The sequence below is a fragment of the Accipiter gentilis genome, chromosome 14, assembly GCF_929443795.1.
Source record: "Accipiter gentilis chromosome 14, bAccGen1.1, whole genome shotgun sequence".
Lineage (NCBI taxonomy): Eukaryota > Metazoa > Chordata > Aves > Accipitriformes > Accipitridae > Astur > Astur gentilis.
Window position 1 is genome coordinate 433,863 of NC_064893.1, and position 18,894 is coordinate 452,756.

At 39.9% G+C, this 18,894-nt stretch overlaps 1 protein-coding gene across 2 annotated transcripts in view; it reads right to left on the reverse strand.

Moving 5' to 3' along the window:
* OSBPL10 (oxysterol binding protein like 10) overlaps positions 1 to 18,894 on the reverse strand; it is a 141,422-nt gene that overhangs the window by 34,840 nt on the left and 87,688 nt on the right. Inside the window, exon 6 of one of the 2 annotated variants that reach the window (XM_049816940.1) lies at positions 8,254 to 8,408. In XM_049816940.1, coding sequence (XP_049672897.1) covers positions 8,254 to 8,408 — 155 coding nt within the window. Of the gene's footprint in view, positions 1 to 8,244; positions 8,409 to 18,894 lie in introns of both variants that reach the window. The other variant, XM_049816939.1, reaches the window with a different exon arrangement.

Sequence of the window (18,894 nt, forward strand, 5' to 3'; positions counted from 1 at the left end):
CCCAATAACTAAACTTAGAAAGTAACAGAACTGAAGTCATTCAGCCAGCTGTAATTCTATTCTCTTTTATGTCACTTTGTATGCTTGCGAAGCAAATTTATGGCAGAAAAATGCTACCATGTTAGTCAATAATCATACCATTCACATGCAGAAAGAGGGAACAAAAAGATGGACAACTACAAATTTAACCTTTACAATCATCTGGTCTTGCAATACTAATCTATATGTAAATCCAGTTTTCGCGGTGCTATTTCTTATATGCAATAGCACATGCCAGCGTATTTATAAGAGGAGAAAAATGGTAAAGACATGTCAATACAAGCAGTATTAACAATCTTTCCTCAAGGGAACATGCTTAGTAAACCATCCTGACTCTTCCTGCAATTTCTTGTCCCATCCACTATACACATACTCATTGCTGCCACACACACACAAAATTAAAAAAAAACTTAAAAAAACCCAACAACTAAAGACACGGTCAAGTCTTTCAGAAGAAAAATAAATCATTATAAACCATACCAGGAGAACATTCAATGCATATGTGAAACATTGAGCCTGGAAGATTGTCATCTCTTATGGAGCTAAGTTCTTGAGGTCAGTGGAACTCTACTTCAAAAGCTTCTAAAATTTGTTCTCAGACTGATAAATCACTTGGCCCACCTCAGACTGTGAAGACGATTGTGCGGTCTTTCTACACTATAATGTAGAAAAGTCCTGCCTCTCTCATCTTCTCCTTCCAACTCCTCCTCTGAGACAAAGCTTTATAATGAAATACTTTCATCCCAGCTCTTTCCATATTCAGGGCTTTTCAATAAAGAATCACTAGAATTCATCACCACAAGCAGAAAACCCCATTTTTTTCTAGCAAGACCAGACGGAACAGCTGAAGCCAGTTTGGATGATGCTTCACTAAGCAAGATAAAGCAATTCCAACTTGAGACTCATCATAGAAGAGTTCAGCCCAACTCACTGAAGTCTAGCTAAGTTATTGACAGTCTTAATGAGATGGGTAAGCTTATTAATGGGCAGCATTGCCAAATCCACATATATAAACACACTAAGAAATAAAACTGACAGCACAAAGCAAATGAATAGCCACACAACACATCAATTAACACACAATCCTGAATTAATATTAACATTGGCTTCAGAGTTCATTTTGCAAAGGGCACAGGTTTTATAATGAACAGAGTAAGCAATTGATCCATTTTAACTCAATTTTTAAGCCTTGCTGCAAGGGAACCTGAGTTCTTTACATTCCAATGATTAGTTTTCACTGAATATCACTAGTAATTATGGAATACCAAATGAATCAGAGGCTCATGTATATTCAAATCAGATGCAAATTTTGTATGAAAGCTTCATATTTTTATTCTAAGTAGAATGTTACTCTCAAATATATTATATAGATAGCAGCTCAAATACATGCATTTTGGAGGTGGGAGTGACTCAACACAATGCAATGGCTTTGACTGGAGCTCAATTTTTATTAATTATTTGCATAAACAGTTTTACCAGAGATTGTTTGCTGACACAGTAACTATTCCAGAAAGCTAGCAGAAAAATAAAATCAAAATTAGCTAGATTATCTTAGTCATTGTCAGTGCTGCTGCACCAGGCTTAGGGTCATTTAATTCTACTTTTAGTGTAATTGTACATTTAATCCTTAAATGTACCTTCCCTTGATTATCCTTAAATATACCTTCAATTGATTATCTCAGATTTCATTTTTTAGATGGTCTGCTAGCGAATGGATTAACTGATACCATCTTTGCCTAGAGATTAATTTATCTATCCAAGTCATTAGGGGCCATTTACTGTGCTCTTCAGCCCAAAAAGTACTTAATCAAGCAGAAGGCAAAAAGCAGAGCACATTCAGAAATCCTGTAATGTCTGTACTAAACAGTGAAAAGGGACTCTCTGTAATACTGCAAATGTTACTTTCCTACCCTGATCTGTTCTCTCTCCATTACTGCACTTGTGGCTAGCACTGTATGTTCGTGACTAAGCTGATCTCCCAACATCAATTACACAGGTTTATGTCAAGTACAAAAAGGAACTAGGAAACACTAGGTACAATTTACACTAGCAAACAATCCACAGTCCTGGGCAAGTCTACTGAGACACAGATACATAAAGAAAAGGTAATATTGAATTAGAAATCATTTGTTATACCCAGCTTAGTTTCTAAAATTGCAGGAGCACTTTTAAAATTATTTCTTAGCATCTCTAACACATTCTGTAATAGCTCTAAAGGCTATTACATCCTCTGTAAAGGATGAAGTATCATCATACTAGGAGGTATACTAGCCTACAGATAGAAAAGAACTTTAGCTTGAAGAGATTGGACAAAAACACATAATCTTTTAAAATGAAGAACTAAACAATTCAGTACCTTCTGTAAATAGAGCAGTTCCTTCTTACAGTTGAAAACATCAAGGTTCAGATCATCCAGGCGACCAAAATATCTTTAATAACCTGGACTTGACTGCCCTTGCAATCACTATCACAATTAAAACCTGGTTTAGCAGTTAGATAATCAGAGCTAAAGCCTCAATCCTACAGAGCTAAAACTTCAGTCCTATTAAAAAGACACTTCAATATGGAGCATGTGTACAGTTTCTCATGCACACAAGCAAGGGAAAGTTAGGGACACGAAAGCAGAGGAGACTGCATAGATACTACATCCACAGGATGCAAAGAATCAGCTGGCATGGCATTTTAAGGCATAAAAATCACATAAAGAGAGCTAAATCACAGATGTAGCTACAGCATGATTTTTGTAATAATTCTTAACTAAACTGTTAGATCAAAAGAAAATTATTTCTTCCCTCTCAGGTCCCAGATAAGAACAGCCTGTTTCCCATTTGTATTTGGCTGCCAGGGGAGGCATTTGGCCTGCAGTTATATTTTGTCAGCTCAGAAGGGGAATTCTGACACCCAAAATGACAATAACTTGAACTGGAATAGTAGTTCACACATGGAAGTGATTCACATCTTTATTCTAGTTAGGCACCAAGTTTATTACAACTGAATTTACTATGGACTCAATATTTTAAAACTAATCAATTTCAGCATTTATTGAAAGGAATTTCAGAATTACAAACCCTTAAATGAAAGAAGTAGGGTCACATTTACTGCAGACTGGACACAGACCAAGTTCATGTCACACGCACAGAAGTATTTTACATCAACTCACAGCAGATGGACAATAGTTCTGTTCCACTCAGCCCTTATCCCTGCTTCCACCTAATGTTTCAGGTGGACAGACCAAAAAAAAATCCAAAAAAGTAAACTAACTAAAACTTGGAGGCTTATTAAAAAAAATTAAAAAGAGTATGGGGAAAAAAAAAAGACAAAGATGCTTGATGAGGCATTTCACTGTCAGGGGTTACTTCTTTCAGTGAAGATAACAGGCTTTAACTTCATGCTGCCATATATCACAACCCTGAAAAAAAACTCATCTGGGAAGATGAAACAGCAACACCAAGAACGAACATGCTAAAAGAAGCAAGAAATACACAAGATACTAATCTCTGCTACAAAATCTTGTATTTACTGAACTAGTTTAAGCAGTATCTCAAATGATATCCCTGCATTTCAAAACAAGAAACACCCTAAGTAACAAAAGCAAGTAAACACCAACACAGTGTTTTATCTAAAGAATCTTTAGCTGCTCTGTTATTTCACAGGGGAGAAACTCTGCATTCCTGAAACCCTGACAGTGCGACAGACCAAAAAGAAAGGTTTTAAATTCAGTTATCTACTACATCAAAACTCAACTCCAGAACTTACTATATCCCTCAAGAATGCTTAAGTATTCAAAGAAAATGGCATCAGATGAGCCTTGTTATTGCAGAGGAGAATTATAAAGATCCATGCTTCTTCACAAACATATAAAAAACACAGCAGAGAACAAGTCACTGGTTTGTTAATGATGTTGCTTAATGCACTGCTGCAAAGTGTCTACATGCTGTGCTGAGAATTAACACAGCTATCACTAAACACATTCAGTCACTTGGTCATGTTGCCAGGAAACTGCTGCCACTGGCAGCCTGCTATATGGGAAAGACTCCTCAGCAGTCACACACCATCACCCCCCCACCCCCCACCCCAACATAAAAAACATCTTTTTAAAATCACTGCTGATCCACATACCTAAAATTCTTTTCCTTATAAATAACATTCTATAATATAAGCAGCTGAGTTGGTTGTTCCTCAAGGGTAATAATTTAATGCCTTTTTCTATTCCAGACTACAGGTCAATTCACAATTTGTTTGGTTGGCACATCTACTATATTATGCTGAGTGTTAGCCAAAAAGCTCTCACCCATTCCTATAGCTTCTGACTAAGAGACAGAGGTTATATCATAAAAAGTACAGACTTTTTAAAAATAAAAATCTAGGCCCAGTCAAAGAAGAAACTGGAGTTAATTTTGAATTTTGATAGCACTGATAGAGGAACTAGCACTCTCTTCTCATAGCTTCTGCAAAAGCAAGGCTCACTTCTTTTGGCAGGTATATTTTGAAAGCTGAACCCCATTAATACACTACCAACTTCTTCATAAATGAGGATCATCCAAATGCCTAATTTGAGTTTTTTAAAAGAAAATCATTAAGAGAAATAAGCTTCATTTGAATTACACTTGTGGATTCCTCCTTTTCTCCTACATCTAAAAGAAGCTACCAGATAAATAAAAAAAGAAATCAGGGTCTCCAATGTCAAAAATTTGTCGAACAATGATGTCTAGATGCATTTTCTCAATCTCTGCTGATGCCACCACAGTTACTAATGACAATGTATCTGGACTACAAAAGAAGTGGAGTGTGATGATTTGCAGTGGCTTTTATATACAATTACACATACTAAGTAATTAGCACAGTCAGTGCTTTTATGCCTTTGAAAATGAACTGGCTACCCAGTGCCAAATCTAGGCTCCTGCCTTGAACACACAACAGGCCAGAATATATTTTAAAATAAGCTTAAATCCAGCACACAGAATTGTTAAAGTGTGTTAAGTCAAACACCTTTGTTAACTTTGGGGGGGTATCAGACATCATCTCCAGGATGACTATCTGGCTCAGGTAGCATCCTTAGCAGGGTAACAGTTATGCTGCTCAAAAGATTTTTTCTCTTCTTCAAAGCCTGTTCTCTCACCGTCCTTTCTCTAGTCACACTAGTTGCAACAAGTAGAAGCTCCAGCATCCTGTTCGACACTTCGCTCAGCTTGGACAGCAGGGCAGAACCTGCAGCACTCTAGGAAAACTTCACCTCCTCTCCCAGAAAAAGATCTCGCCACAGCAGCCAAGAGGTGTAGCCTCTGTAACAGGGCATGACAAGTTGCTTGATCTGAAGATGAATATGAAAATACAAAAGCTCCAACTTACGCTAGATGCAACTGTTCACCTCTTCCACAATTCAGGTTTTGTGCTTCCGCCTTCCAATGGGGCACTGATATCTTGATCACAATGATCAAAACTGAAAAATATACCAAATTTCTGCATAACAAACTGTACTACCATAATGTGAGAGACTGAAGGAGTTAATGTCTCTAACACTGTGGTGGGGCAAGTTCCGCCCAGCAATGAACTCTACATAATGACGAACCCTGCACAGCAAGGAACAACAGGTGAAAAGAAGCCCATCAGCACAGGACATCAGCAACAGGACAGGGAGGGCATGCCGGAGGGTGCGCAGCTCTGTGTTCTGATACACTGTTCTGATATGCTGAGCAGGGCAGCTCACCATGCATGGCCAAAGATCAAACAATGGTCACGTCTGCAGGGAAGGAGAAGTTGCTCCCCAGATGACCCCCCAAGCCCACTGACCCATTTCCCAAAGGTTCTGAAAGCACAAACTGGCATGACACGTAATTAGCCTAATGAGTTCGAGTGCCCACCCAAAGGAGGGGAAAGGATAGAAGGACACAAACTGAAGCCCACCGGAACTGGACCTTTAGACTGACTGGACCAATGCTGGACCCAGGACTGGTGAAATCTTTCTCTTTTCTCTCTCTGTCTCTCCCTCTCTCTCTTTCCCCCGTAATCCCTACACCTCATCCCTTTAGACATAAACCGCTGACCAAGTCTGGGACTAGGAGTGGATCCAGCCGCCCCTAGGCTCCTCTCTGAAAAGGAGTCTAGAAGACAAGGAGGTCGACTCTGAACCTCGTGACTCAATGGAAGGGCTCTCCTTATTGTCTTCCCTGAACTGATCCCCAAATAAGCAAGGCCTGTAGTATATGCTTGATGACATATGGTTAGCACGTTACACAGTTTACTGACATAGTTTCATGCCAATTCTTGTTGCAAGCATGCCCATTCTTGTTGTGAGAGAATAAAAGTTTGAGTTTTGTGAGTTAAAGGATCCCTGATGTTGTTTCACCTTAATCCTGACCTTGGAATCAAGAAACCTGAGTCATCGTCCTGAGAAATTGGGACGTGACACATAACAAAAATTACAAGCATGAGTCCAGCTGCTTCTTGTTGCTCCACCAATCCACAAACTTCCACTTACTGCTTCTGCCAAAAACACCATCTTCAGCTGAGCTTTTCATAACTTAAAAATCTATTCTCTTTTTTCCCCCCTCCCTTTTTTCTTCTTTTTTAAGGGCTAGTGCCCCAGGGCCTTCAAATGCAGGCTGCTGATTTCAGGAAGATTGCCCACAAAGCACTGATGATTCTGTACTACAAACAGTGCTATGCCCCCCTGTTTATATCCATCTCTTCAAGGGTACTCCCTTCTCATGAGTTCCACACGCAAAGCAGTACCTCAGGCCACACACACAACTCAGTAACTCTCATCAGCAAGTGAAGGGGAGGAAACTGGACTTTTTAAAAAATTGTCATTTAAAACAAGTCATAAATGGCTCAACTCAACTGCAAAATGATACCCTGAGATGAGTTAAATCAGCTGCTGCTCTTTATGTTCTTGCTGCACAGCCCATGCTTCCACATCGCATTTGGCTTTACCAGGTGCTCAGGAATAAAAACATCTAAAAAAACTTAATGAAACAAATTGCAGTGTATCAGAGAGTAAATTAGTAACTCCCAAAACAATATTCTTAAATAGCCTGTCTTAAGAGAATACTATAAGAACTGCAGTTGGCTTATCTGAAAAAGAAATTACACAACTTCCTAATAAAAAGCAATCACAAGTAATTTAAACGTTGTGATTAATGGACACTAGAAGTAACTGAATTTGAAATTACTTTCTAAGGACAGATCTGGAAGAGGACCAAAGTAACATGTAACATCCAAAAAAAAAAATCTGGTTTATCCTTGGATTTTTTTAACTATACTCAATTCAAGATACTACGAAAGAACCAGAAAAACAAACAGCTTTATTGACGCCCTCAGCCATTACACATTTTGTTAAAGGTGATATAATTTAATTTAAGCCATTCCAATTGCCGAAGAGCATTCACTAGTAGAAAAGGGTTTCTTCAGCTCTCTTAAAACGTTCTTCCCAGTTCTCCAGGTCTCATGTGCTCCAGGTGCCCTACAATCTGTGGGGTCTCAGAGTGAAGTGTTTTCATGGTGGGCAGCACTGGTAACCGAAGCAGACAATAGAAGCTGGAGATGTTTGGCATGGTGAGAGACTTTCAGTGCATGAGATGCCTGATACGCAGCTGCGAGCCTCCTCAAAGAGCCGATGCTTCAGAACTGCCCTTTACCAAGTAAATGCCACAAAAGCACAAATCAACAGGCTGGTGCAGGATGATGCGGACAAGTTCTGCCCGTAATCACTTAACAGGAAAAGGGGTCAGAAAACAATATATTTTTCCAACTCAAAGAATAGTCAGCTATACTCAAGAGACACCCAAGAGCAAACAGCAACATGGAAGAAGCAGCAGCAAGCAAATATTGTGGTCTTAGTGTCTCCTGTCTATCTCAAACCAGAATAAAAAACAAACAGCTTTTTCTGTCACCAGAAGATAGAAATGTGTACTGACAGTCTGTTAATTGTTTTACAACTACAAAAGAGAGTGTACGCATGCCATAGTCCGCTGTCCAAAGTACCTCAGAGTAGCAAAAGCACACAGCAATATCATCAACATATTTTTCTAGTTTTTAGAGTGCACTTTCGCATGAAACTTAGCATTTTCACAACTAATTTCAAAGAGGATACCATAAAGAAAAAACTACAATAAATAATTAATAAAAGCATCCACCATCGTACATAGTTTGCATTTAACCAATGTCAAGTCTCAAACACAACAGAAAGCACCTATAGAGACCTACCATGCTTACCTCTGTATTTGGTTGTAATGCCTGTCCATCCTGGGCTGCAGATGGTACTATTGCCCATGTAATGTTGGCACTAGCGGATGATAAGGAGCTGAGGGCACCATTTTTCAGTTGCTCTGTGGAGTGCGACTTGGGCCCAGGCCATCCCAGGATACCTTCTGAAGCAGAAATGAGTGTCAACTTACACGAGACAGATTACAGATTTCTTCCATTCATCTCATCATTCTACTAATATAAATGAACTGCTATCTCTTCTCTGCTTCCATGCACAGTTTTACTTTAGTAACAAAAATACTCTAGCATCTTCTGTGCCGATTTATCAGTGATAAGCTTTTTTTTTTTTTTAAAGTCAACAAAGAAACATTTTAAAACATTACTCCTACCACCAGATAGAATTCTACATAAAGATTATACAACCTGGCACACCTTGGTAATTAAGCAAGTATTCTCTATCCACTGTTTTCATAGTTATGAAGTTATCCAAGTAAACCCTTCATTTCTTCTGCCTGAAATCAGACTTTTAAGCCTAGCAGCTGTATTTTATTTCTGTCTGTACTATTAAAAGCTGTTTCTAGATTAAGTGCTAAAATGCTTTACTGGTCCCAAGACCACAGTTTAGAAGAGGTCTCATTAGAAAGATACACATTAAATATGAATCAAACAGAATTAGACATCAGAACAACCCTTATTTCTGGGGGCACCTGATTTCCAGGATGGGCTAGTATTTAAGGATGCCAAGACAGAAAGAACAATCAGCTAAGGTGACTGCACAGTTATTCCTCCCTTACTGCTCTAAAACACAGTATCAACATTCAAATCAGCAGCCCTCAGCATAGGGCTTAAATTTCAGCTATTAATTACACGCTGCTATAAAATGCAGAGATATGGATAAGAAAATTGCAGCTCTTCAGTCATTACCATAATTTGTATACGAAAATACAATTAGTGCTACAGGGAGGATCTGCTTCTCTCATCACTGACAACTTTTTAAGATGACCCAAATCAACACAAAGTACATTAAAGAACATGCAATTTACCTGCTCCATATCACCGGGGGTTACCAGAGGTTGCATCCTAATTAAAGTAAATGGTCTGATCTGGTGAGGTAATGCTGTGTACTATTGTACTAATACTTATATTATTAAAAAATGGGCCACGAATCCTATAGCTGACCTCTTACCAAATTCTAAAGATAAAACAATTAGAGAACATTCCTCTCATCTAAAATGGCACTAAGTTATGATGACATGACAAAACTTCAGGTCTACTTGGTTAGCATGATTTTGTGGCACCATCTTTTGCTGAAGAAAGCATAAGCAAATAGTTAAGCATAAAATGATTTTCAGAGAACTGAGTTACCAACAGCGAAAAAAATCCAGCCTTTTTTTTTTAATGTTTGTTTCACACAATGACTCAAATTTCTTATTGCCAAAGGAAGAGCATCTCTGTGGCTCTGCTGTCAGGCCACATACTGCAAAGGTTTTTGGGTTTCAATGACTTTGAGGACTATGCCAGTAGAAGTTATAAGACCTGGTTAAGTTATGTGAACCATGTGAAAGAAAATGCAAGTATCAAACAATGGGTCATTTTCTTGGATTGGCTCTACACATTGATCCTACACATCAGGAAGCTAACATCTGTCCCCATTCCAAAGATGTAGATAAATCAACACACAATGTTGGTATACATGACAAGTAATGAAGAGCACGGTGACTGTAGTCATAGTATCTTGAGCAACTTGCTGCTAGGAACAAGGGATAACCCTAGATCCCTCAAAACAAGCTGATTCAGAGGATAATCTAAAGATTGTTTTGGCAGATCCAAAATGAACTCTCACTGCATGGGAGGAAGGAAGCATACCATCAGCATGAACAATAAAACTAAATTGGAAAATTTCAAATAATAATGTTGATTCCTTGGAGGGAATTCTCGTCGGTAAACCATCAACAATTTTTTACTTTTTTTGATGTTAATTCGTACGAATTTCAAAGAAAAAAAAAAAGGCAAGAAGTTAAAATAAACTTGTTTCATTTTAGAATAGCCACAAAGAGTTTTATGGTACGTGCCTATGCTTCTCGCTCTTCGTTACTTTGCAGTAACAAATCTCAAACTATTTTTCTGTTTCTCCCTGTCAAACGGCTGAATATTGGATTATTGCTGCTATTTTCCTATTTAAAAAAAAAAAAAATTGAACTGACTTCTCTTTATGCCAATCTTTGAAAATAAGTCATCTGATCATTTCCTCGGGCTATCCATTTTCTCCGTGCACACACAATCTATTTGGCCTTCACTGTAAACAATTATTTTTTTAATTAGTATATTTTTTAAAAAATCTAATTTCTGTAAATAAGCACAACAAGAAGCTCCCACTTGAATAAATACCTAACTTCAGGGGAAATTTTTAAGTGTGAACATTTACTTCACCATCAGTTATATATTTTTAAAAACACTAAACTAGTTTTCCTTTTCAGTAAAAACATATCATAAGAAGACTATTTACTTCATCTTTCTCCACACATTTTAGAGACTCTCTTACAGAAATAGAAAACATTAGAATATGCAAGCATGTTTTTCCACCTGTCCCAAGGGCAATGCTACCCTCACAAAACAACAAATCTTGTCAGCTCAATCAATTTTTAAACAGATCTTAACAATACATTATGACCTAGTCAACACCAATAAGATGCCAAGAGTTAAGGTCCAAAGGATAAAGCACATCTGTTTCCCCAACACCTCTGCATATGAGAAAAATTGTTTTGATAAATTCTGTGTGCCTGGAACTTGACTACTTTGCAAAAGAGACATATGCAGTAAAAGATGTTAGTCATACGCCACAGAAACCTAAATAAATAAAAAGTCAGCTCTCTGAACAAGTTGAAAAAAATTCCATGCCTAGTTTCAAAGTGCCATCAGGGAACCTTTGGTGATCTTTAATCTACAAATCTTACTCTGAGATGTCAGCATTCTCATATTATCCCAAGGGAGTTACCATATACCAAATATAGCAGCCTACTTTTCAGGCAAAAGCAAAGTATGAAGAGAGAATTCATCAGAAATAATCTGCAAATCAACTAAGATCAGAATATAATCTCTATATATTAAGTGAAAGGACACAACATGGCTCCTACTTTACTCATGTTATCAGTTGTACATCCAAAACATTCTCATCTGCACTAGTAGAAATTATTCTTACCATGAAATAGTACAGCATAGTTGTTCTCTGTCCTATATCAAATAAAATTATTTTATTGGAATTTACTCTCCATAGACTAAGTTGCTATCTGTAAATAACTTGATCCACTCTAATGGAGTTGCCATCTTTGCCACTTTATGGCACTTAAAATTTTCTATCACTACTTCAATTCCTGTTCTTTTAAAGACTTCAAGAAGAAAAAAAAATGAAATGAAAACTAAACATATTATGAGAAAGAAAGTTTCTCTTCAGAGCTGGATACTAATAGGAGGAAACTACTGTCTCTGTTCTGTTTTTAAGCCAGCTTTTTGCTCTGTTCTCGGTCATAGCCAAAAGCAGCTGACAGAAAGGTAAATTCAATTCTTATTTTGATACACTTCATAATTCTAAAGAAATTCTTAAGAAAGGCAGTCACAAATGATACAAAAGCATTCACAGCTATACAGCTACTTTATTATTTGCTTTAAGACTATGCAAAGCACTACATTAATTAAAACAAAGGACCTGTTTCTGCAGTAAACGATGCAAAAATTAGAAAGGACGTAACAAATCCACAACTAGTAAAATGAGCCAGATCTCTTCTATCTGCACAGTGTTGGTTCTGTCATTCCAGGATTGAAAACTCAAGCCTGATTCCTCTGGAATCTCAGTGCCTATGTACACACAAAATGACAGCTCTTACAGAAAATACCCCAAAAAGAGCTTCTTTCCTGCTTCTCCTCAACACCGATTTCCACTGTGATGAACATGCAGCAGACATCCACCAAGGCACAGGAGAATGTTTCCACATAAGAAAAGCACAGCATCCAGAGACAACCTCCTGTCCTTTCCCTATAGCAATGCTATAGTCCACAAACCCCCATCTATTTCAGATGGCACAATAGGCTGTATCCCACACAAATGCCCTCAGGAGAAACATGTTTCCCTCTCACAGGTGCACACAGCTGGAGGGAGGGAAATCCTCCCCAAAGAGGTTTACTGGACATTTTTCAGTTAAGCAAGGTTGATAATTTTCTTTCGTTGCTTCTGATTTTCTAGGTACCTGATGTACCTTCAAACTATGTTTCTGCATGATAATTGATGCATGCAATATGCCTAACATCTACCTCAATCCTATTATAAAAACCCTTCTATTTTAAGTCTTCTGGTCTTGGTTTATAGACTAAAAAAACAATTATGTTTTTCCTGGCACAACTGTAAGCTAACATCTATTCATAAAAAAAACTCTTACGATATACTGTAACTACATTCTAACAAATATCCCCTTAACAATGCAATGGTAGGCCTCAAGGAGAGGCAAAGATTAGGTCTGGATTCCCTCCCCTGCCAGGGATGGATGTGACAGTTTTGTCTCTCCGCTGAATCCTACAGCAGGCTGAACCAGTGTCGTGGTTTAACCCCAGCCAGCAACTAAGCACCACGCAGCCACTCACTCACTTCTCCCATCCAGTGGGATGGGGGAGGAAATCAGGGGAAAAAAAGTAAAACTCCTGGGTTGAGATAAGAACGGTTTAATAGAACAGGAAAGAAGAAACTGTAATGATAATGATAACACTAATAAAATGACAACAGTAGTAATAAAAGGATTGGAATGTTCAAATGATGCACAGGGCAATAGCTCACCACCCGCCGACCGACACCCCGCCAGTCCCCCAGCAGCGATTCCCTGCCCCCCCTCCGCTTCCCAGTTCCTAAACTAGATGGGACGTCACATGGTATGGAATACACCGTTGGCCAGTTTGGGTCAGGTGCCCTGGTTGTGTCCTGTGCCAACTTCTTGTGCCCTGGCTGGCCATGAGAAGCTGAAAAATCCTTGACTATAGTCTAAACAATACTGAGCAACAACTGAAAACATCAGTGTTATCAACATTCTTTGCATGCTGAACTCAAAATATAGCACTGTACCAGCTACTAGGAAGACAGTTAGCTCTATCCCAGCTGAAACCAGGACAACCAGCAACAGCAAGTGGCAGCTGCACATCTGCTTTTCAGATTAGAAGGATGACGTGGTATTTGCTAAGGCTGTGCAGGACTAGAAAATAACGTAATCTTCCAAAGAAAGAACAACATATATGGAATAATGTATTAGCATTTAGATAGAACAGGCAATTGTTTTTGTTATTCTCGACAGAAGCAAGTCTAGCAATGATGTATTTAAGGGAGACCTGACTGACCATGCCAAATTTAGGAAATTACACCAGTAACAAACAATATGCTCTCCCCTGTCTTCTTTCCTTACTCTTCCCTGATCACAAGCATTTGGCAGGGAAGGTTAAGCAAGAAAGAGGAGGACTGTTCATTTTTCTCTCCTGCCATCTCACATGCAGGAGAATCCCTAGTTGTCATTTGTTATCAAACTGAAAGCATCTAGATTTTGTCTTTCCTGTTGTGATGGGTTGACCCTGGCTGAACACCAGGTGCCCACCAAAGCCATTCTATCACTCCCCCATCCTCAGCTGGATAGGGGAGAGAAAATATAACAAAAGGCTCGCGGGTCGAGATAAGGACAGGAGAGATCATTCACTATTACCGTCACGGGCAAAACAGACTCAATTTGCAAAACATACTCAATTTATTACAAATCAACCAGAGCAAGGTAATGAGAAGTAAAACGAAATCTCAGAACACCTTCCCACCACCCCTCCCTTCTTCCCGGGCACAACTACCCTCCCGGATTTCACCACCAAGCCCCCCCAGCGGCACAGGGGGACAGGGATGGGGTTTATGGTCATCACACGTTATTTTCTGCCGCTTCACCTCCTCAGGACGAGGGCTGATCACACTCTTCCCCTGCTCCAGCGTGGGGTCCCACCCACGGGAGACAGTCCTCCACGAACTCCTCCAACGTGGGCCATTCCCACGGGCTGCAGTTCTTCACGAACTGCTCCAGCATGGGTCCATTCCACGGTGTGCAGTCCTTCAGGAGCACACTGCTCCAGCGCGGGTCCCCCACGGGGTCACAAGTCCTGCCAGAAAGCCTGCTCCGTGGGCTCCTCTCTCCACAGATCCGCAGGTCCTGCCAGGAACCTGCTCCAGCGCGGGGTTCCCACGGGGTCACAGCCTCCTTCGGGAACCCACCTGCTCCGGCGTGGGGTCCTCCACGGGCTACAGGTGGAGATCTGCTCCACCGTGGACCTCCCTGGACTGCAGGGGGACAGCCTGCCTCACCAGGGTCTTCACCACGGGCTGCAGGGGAATCTTCGCTCCGGCGCCTGGAGCATCTCCTCCCCCTCCTTCTTCACTGACCTTGGTGTCCGCAGGCTTGTTTCTCTTACATGTTCTCACTCCTCACTCCGGCGGCAGTTTCTCTCCGTCCCAACTTTTTCCTTCTTAAAAATGTTATCACAGAGGCGTTACCACTATCACTGATTGGCTCGGCCTTGGCCGGCGGCGGGTCCGTCTCAGAGCCGGCTAATATGGGCTCGCTCTCTCTTGAACACAGGGGAAGCTTCCAGCAGTTTCTTACAGAAGCCACCCCTGTAACCCCCCCCCCGCTACCAAAACCTTGCCAAACAAAACCAATACACCTGTCCATTTATTTTCTCCAAAAAGGAGGCAACAGAGAATCTGCTAAAACAAAGTTCAGATACAATCCCCCAAACTCCCGAATCATCTTCAATCCCTTTGCTGCCATGGGAGGCAAAATAAGCAGCATTTGCACATTCAAATGAACTTCAGAAAATCCATGGTGAGGATGGTTTTGGGTTTTGTTTTAAAAAAAATCCTCAGAAAAAAAAGAAACTCTATTTTACACTTTGGAAAAGTGGGCAAGTGAGAAACAGAAAAATATAGGGGGGGATTCCTGTCAAGGAGATGCTTTATTCAGTAAATGAATGACTAATGTGGAACACAGACTAAAAGAACGGATTTATCTGTGCAGGCTGCTACTACAAGACAGGATTCTGTCTGCCAAAACACTAAAATAAAAACCCCAGACTTAAAACACAACATAAGCTGGTAAAGCTACTTTAAAACAAACATTCAAGTTTGCTTTGTTTGCAGTGTGGGAGGGAAGGATGTTGTCATGGTTTAACTGCAGCCAGCAACTAAGCACCACGCAGCCATTTGTGCACTCCCCCCACCCAGTGGGATGGGGAAGAGAATCGGGGTGGCGGGGGGGTGGGGTGGGGAGTAAAACTCATGGGTTGAGATAAGAAGTTTAATAGGACAGAAAGGAAGAGAATAATAATGATAATAACAATAATAAAATGACAATAATAAAAGAATTGGAATATACAAAACAATTGATGCACAATGCCATTGCTCACCACTCGCCAACCAATGCCCAGTTAGTTCCTGAGCAGTCATCCCCACCCCCTGGGCCAGCTCCCCCCAGTTTATATACTGGGCATGACCTCACATGGTAGGGAATATCTCTTTGGCCAGTTTGGGTCAGCTGCCCTGGCTGTGTCTCCTCCCAACTTCTTGTGCCCCTCCAGGCTTCTCAATGGCTGGGCATGAGAAGCTGAAAAATCCTTGACTTAGAATCATAGTTCATTTAGGTTGGAAAAGACCTTCAAGATCATAGAGTCCAACCATCAATCATGCCCACTAAACCATGTTCTGAAGTGCCTTGTCTACGCGCTTTTTGAATACCTCCAGGGCTGGTGACTCAACCACTTCCCTGGGCAGCCTGTTCCAATACCTGACAAACCTTTCAGTAATTTTTCCTCATATCCAACCTAAACCTCCCAAGCCACAACTTGAGGTCATTTCCCCTTGTCCTATCACCAGCCATCTGACAGAAGAGACCAGCACCCACCTCACTACAACCTCCTTTCAGGTGGCTGTAGAGAGCGATAAGGTCTCCCCTCAGCCTCTTTTTCTCCAGGCTAAACAACCCCAGTTCCCTCAGATGCTCCTCGTAACACTTGTTCTCTAGACCCTTCACCAGCTTCGTTGCCCTTCTCTGGACATGTTCCAGCACCTCAATGTCTTTCCTGTAGTGAGGGGCCCAAAACTGAACACAGTACTCGAGGTGCAGCCTCACCAGTGCCGAGTACAGGGGAACAATCCCCTCCCTGCTCCTGCTGGCCACACTATTTCTGATACAGGCCAGGATGACGTTGGCCTTCTTGGCCACCTGGGCACACTGCTGGCTCGTATTCAGCTGGCTGTCAACCAGCACTTATTATAAAGACTACTTAGCAACAACTGAGAACATCAGTGTGTTATCAACATTATTCTCATACTAAATCCAAAACATAACACTACACCAGCTACTAGAAAGAAAATTAACTCTATCCCAGCTGAAAGCAGGACAGATGTTAATCACAGCAGTCAATAGGCTCTAGAGATACTCTTCTGCGAAAGGCTACACAGGCAGAAAAAATAAAACTAAAAATTTTAAAATTTGAAGCGAAGACAAAGGTTTCTTCTACACATTTTTATTTTAAAAGGCACCTGTTTCCTGTCTGCATGCTAAATGAACTCAAGCTTGTTACAAGGCCCTTAATGCTGATTAACAAATACTTTCCATGTACCTAAGTGGTGACATTTTTGGCTAATAAGAAAATCCTTGACATTTTTCTCCCTCCTACAAAAAGAGCAAAATTCCCAAACCAAAGAAGCTTGAATAGATGCAATCTCTTATCCTCAACTCACACTACATATAACCAACACTTTCAGCTGATAATATCCTTCTCCAGCATATCTTTCAATGAAAGAAAAAAAAAATCATAACTAATTTAGCTAGTGATCAATATACATACCTTTAATAACAACAGCTAGAAATGAATTTGACATTATTTGACATTATTTTGACTTGAGAGTAGAAAAATGGAATTTTGCTCCACTGACTATTCACGTTGATGCACTTCCAAAATCAAGCACTAACAAAAAAGACAATCGCAAAAACCCTTCCTTGAAGCTTTAGAGGGGAAATAAAACATGTATTGACTATCCTTCAAGACAAGATTGAAGACGTCAGTTTAATCTTCATGTCTGCTTGTAGGCTTGACGTCTAGGACTGACAACTCACGAGAAACATGAAAATTAAGAGGAAAAATCATGTCATCTTTAAACTACTGCATGACAGAGAATGCCACAAAAATATATAAAGTCAGGACCTACACAATCCTAGATTCTGGATAAGATTCCACGAAACTGAACGCCAAGCTGCTTTCTTTCTACTCACGTTACTGGAAACTAAAGCAATAAAAATATTTACATCAAAAGAAAGGAGACCTTTTTTTTCTGTTTAAAGCTGTAAAGGTCTGTAAATCTGTTTAAAATAGCTACTATTTAATTATAATCTTCATGAGTGCATTCTGTAAGTACTAGGTCAGAAACTCTCAGCTACTTTAAGTCCTTGCTTTAGAAGCGGTAAGATTGCAAGGCCTGCAGTGGACAGAGAAGATGACTGCAATCCTTGCATAATAGGCCATAAAGACTTCAAGGACACAAGCAGAGCAAAGGTACAGAGAAAGCAGGTATCTGTCTACTTTTCAGGCAGTTCTATCTCTTTATGGCATATTAGTGACCAGTTTTGATGCTGAAGGAAGGTAAACTTAAGGGTAAGTTCAAATCACCAAAGCTAAGCCATTGATTATTTCTCACACTCCACACGAGCAGGACTGTGCTGCTTTGCTGGACTGGACTGCTTTCATGAACTGTGGGCTAGAAGCAAGAAAACAAGTTATCAAATTCCTGTCTTGTCTCTCTCTACAAAATCCTATGGATCCTGCTCCACAATGCTCAGTAGCATCTTGGACACTATGGAGCAGGTAACGAGAAAGCACTGGGATGGAAACATTTGGCAATAAATTGCACAGGCCCATCACATCTCATAGGAAAGGAGTTTGAGACTTCCTGTCAGAGGAATATATGGCTTTTAGCCTAACAAGAGTCATTTTCACCTGACAGTATCAACAGGTGATAGTAAAGATCATAATCTTTTGGTTGCACCTTCTGTGTATGAAATTAAGAAAATTCACCTGGAGGACACAGAACTGAAACTAAATAAATCATATCTCAGAATTAGAGTTTGCTAAAGGATTACTTAAAGGCATTAGGCTCATTAAGATGAGTTTATGCAGCTTTGATGACTCTGAAACTCTACCGACTCAGCAGAAATGTTAAGTCTATCAAAGTATGCCTGAACAAGATTAAGTGTGTAGGAAAATCAGTAATCAAGACTTGTAGGCCAGGTTCTTCCAGGCAACTGTTATGTAACAAGGCCTGGGGAAAAGAAAAGGAGAAAAGGGAAAAAAAAAAAAAAAATCATTTCACAGACTCTTTCAGTCTGGGAGAAGAGACTAAATACTTCAGCAGCTTTTACTTCCTTCCTTTTTTTTCTTTTTTTTTTTAATTACAGACCAAAGAATTAGCACATGTACATACTGAAGAATTAACTGTTTGAATTCAAGTTCTCACAGTTATGCCAAAGATGCTGGCATGAGCCAGTGCTACAGAATTTTAATTCCTGAAAGGATTCTTGTACAAGTTTAAAG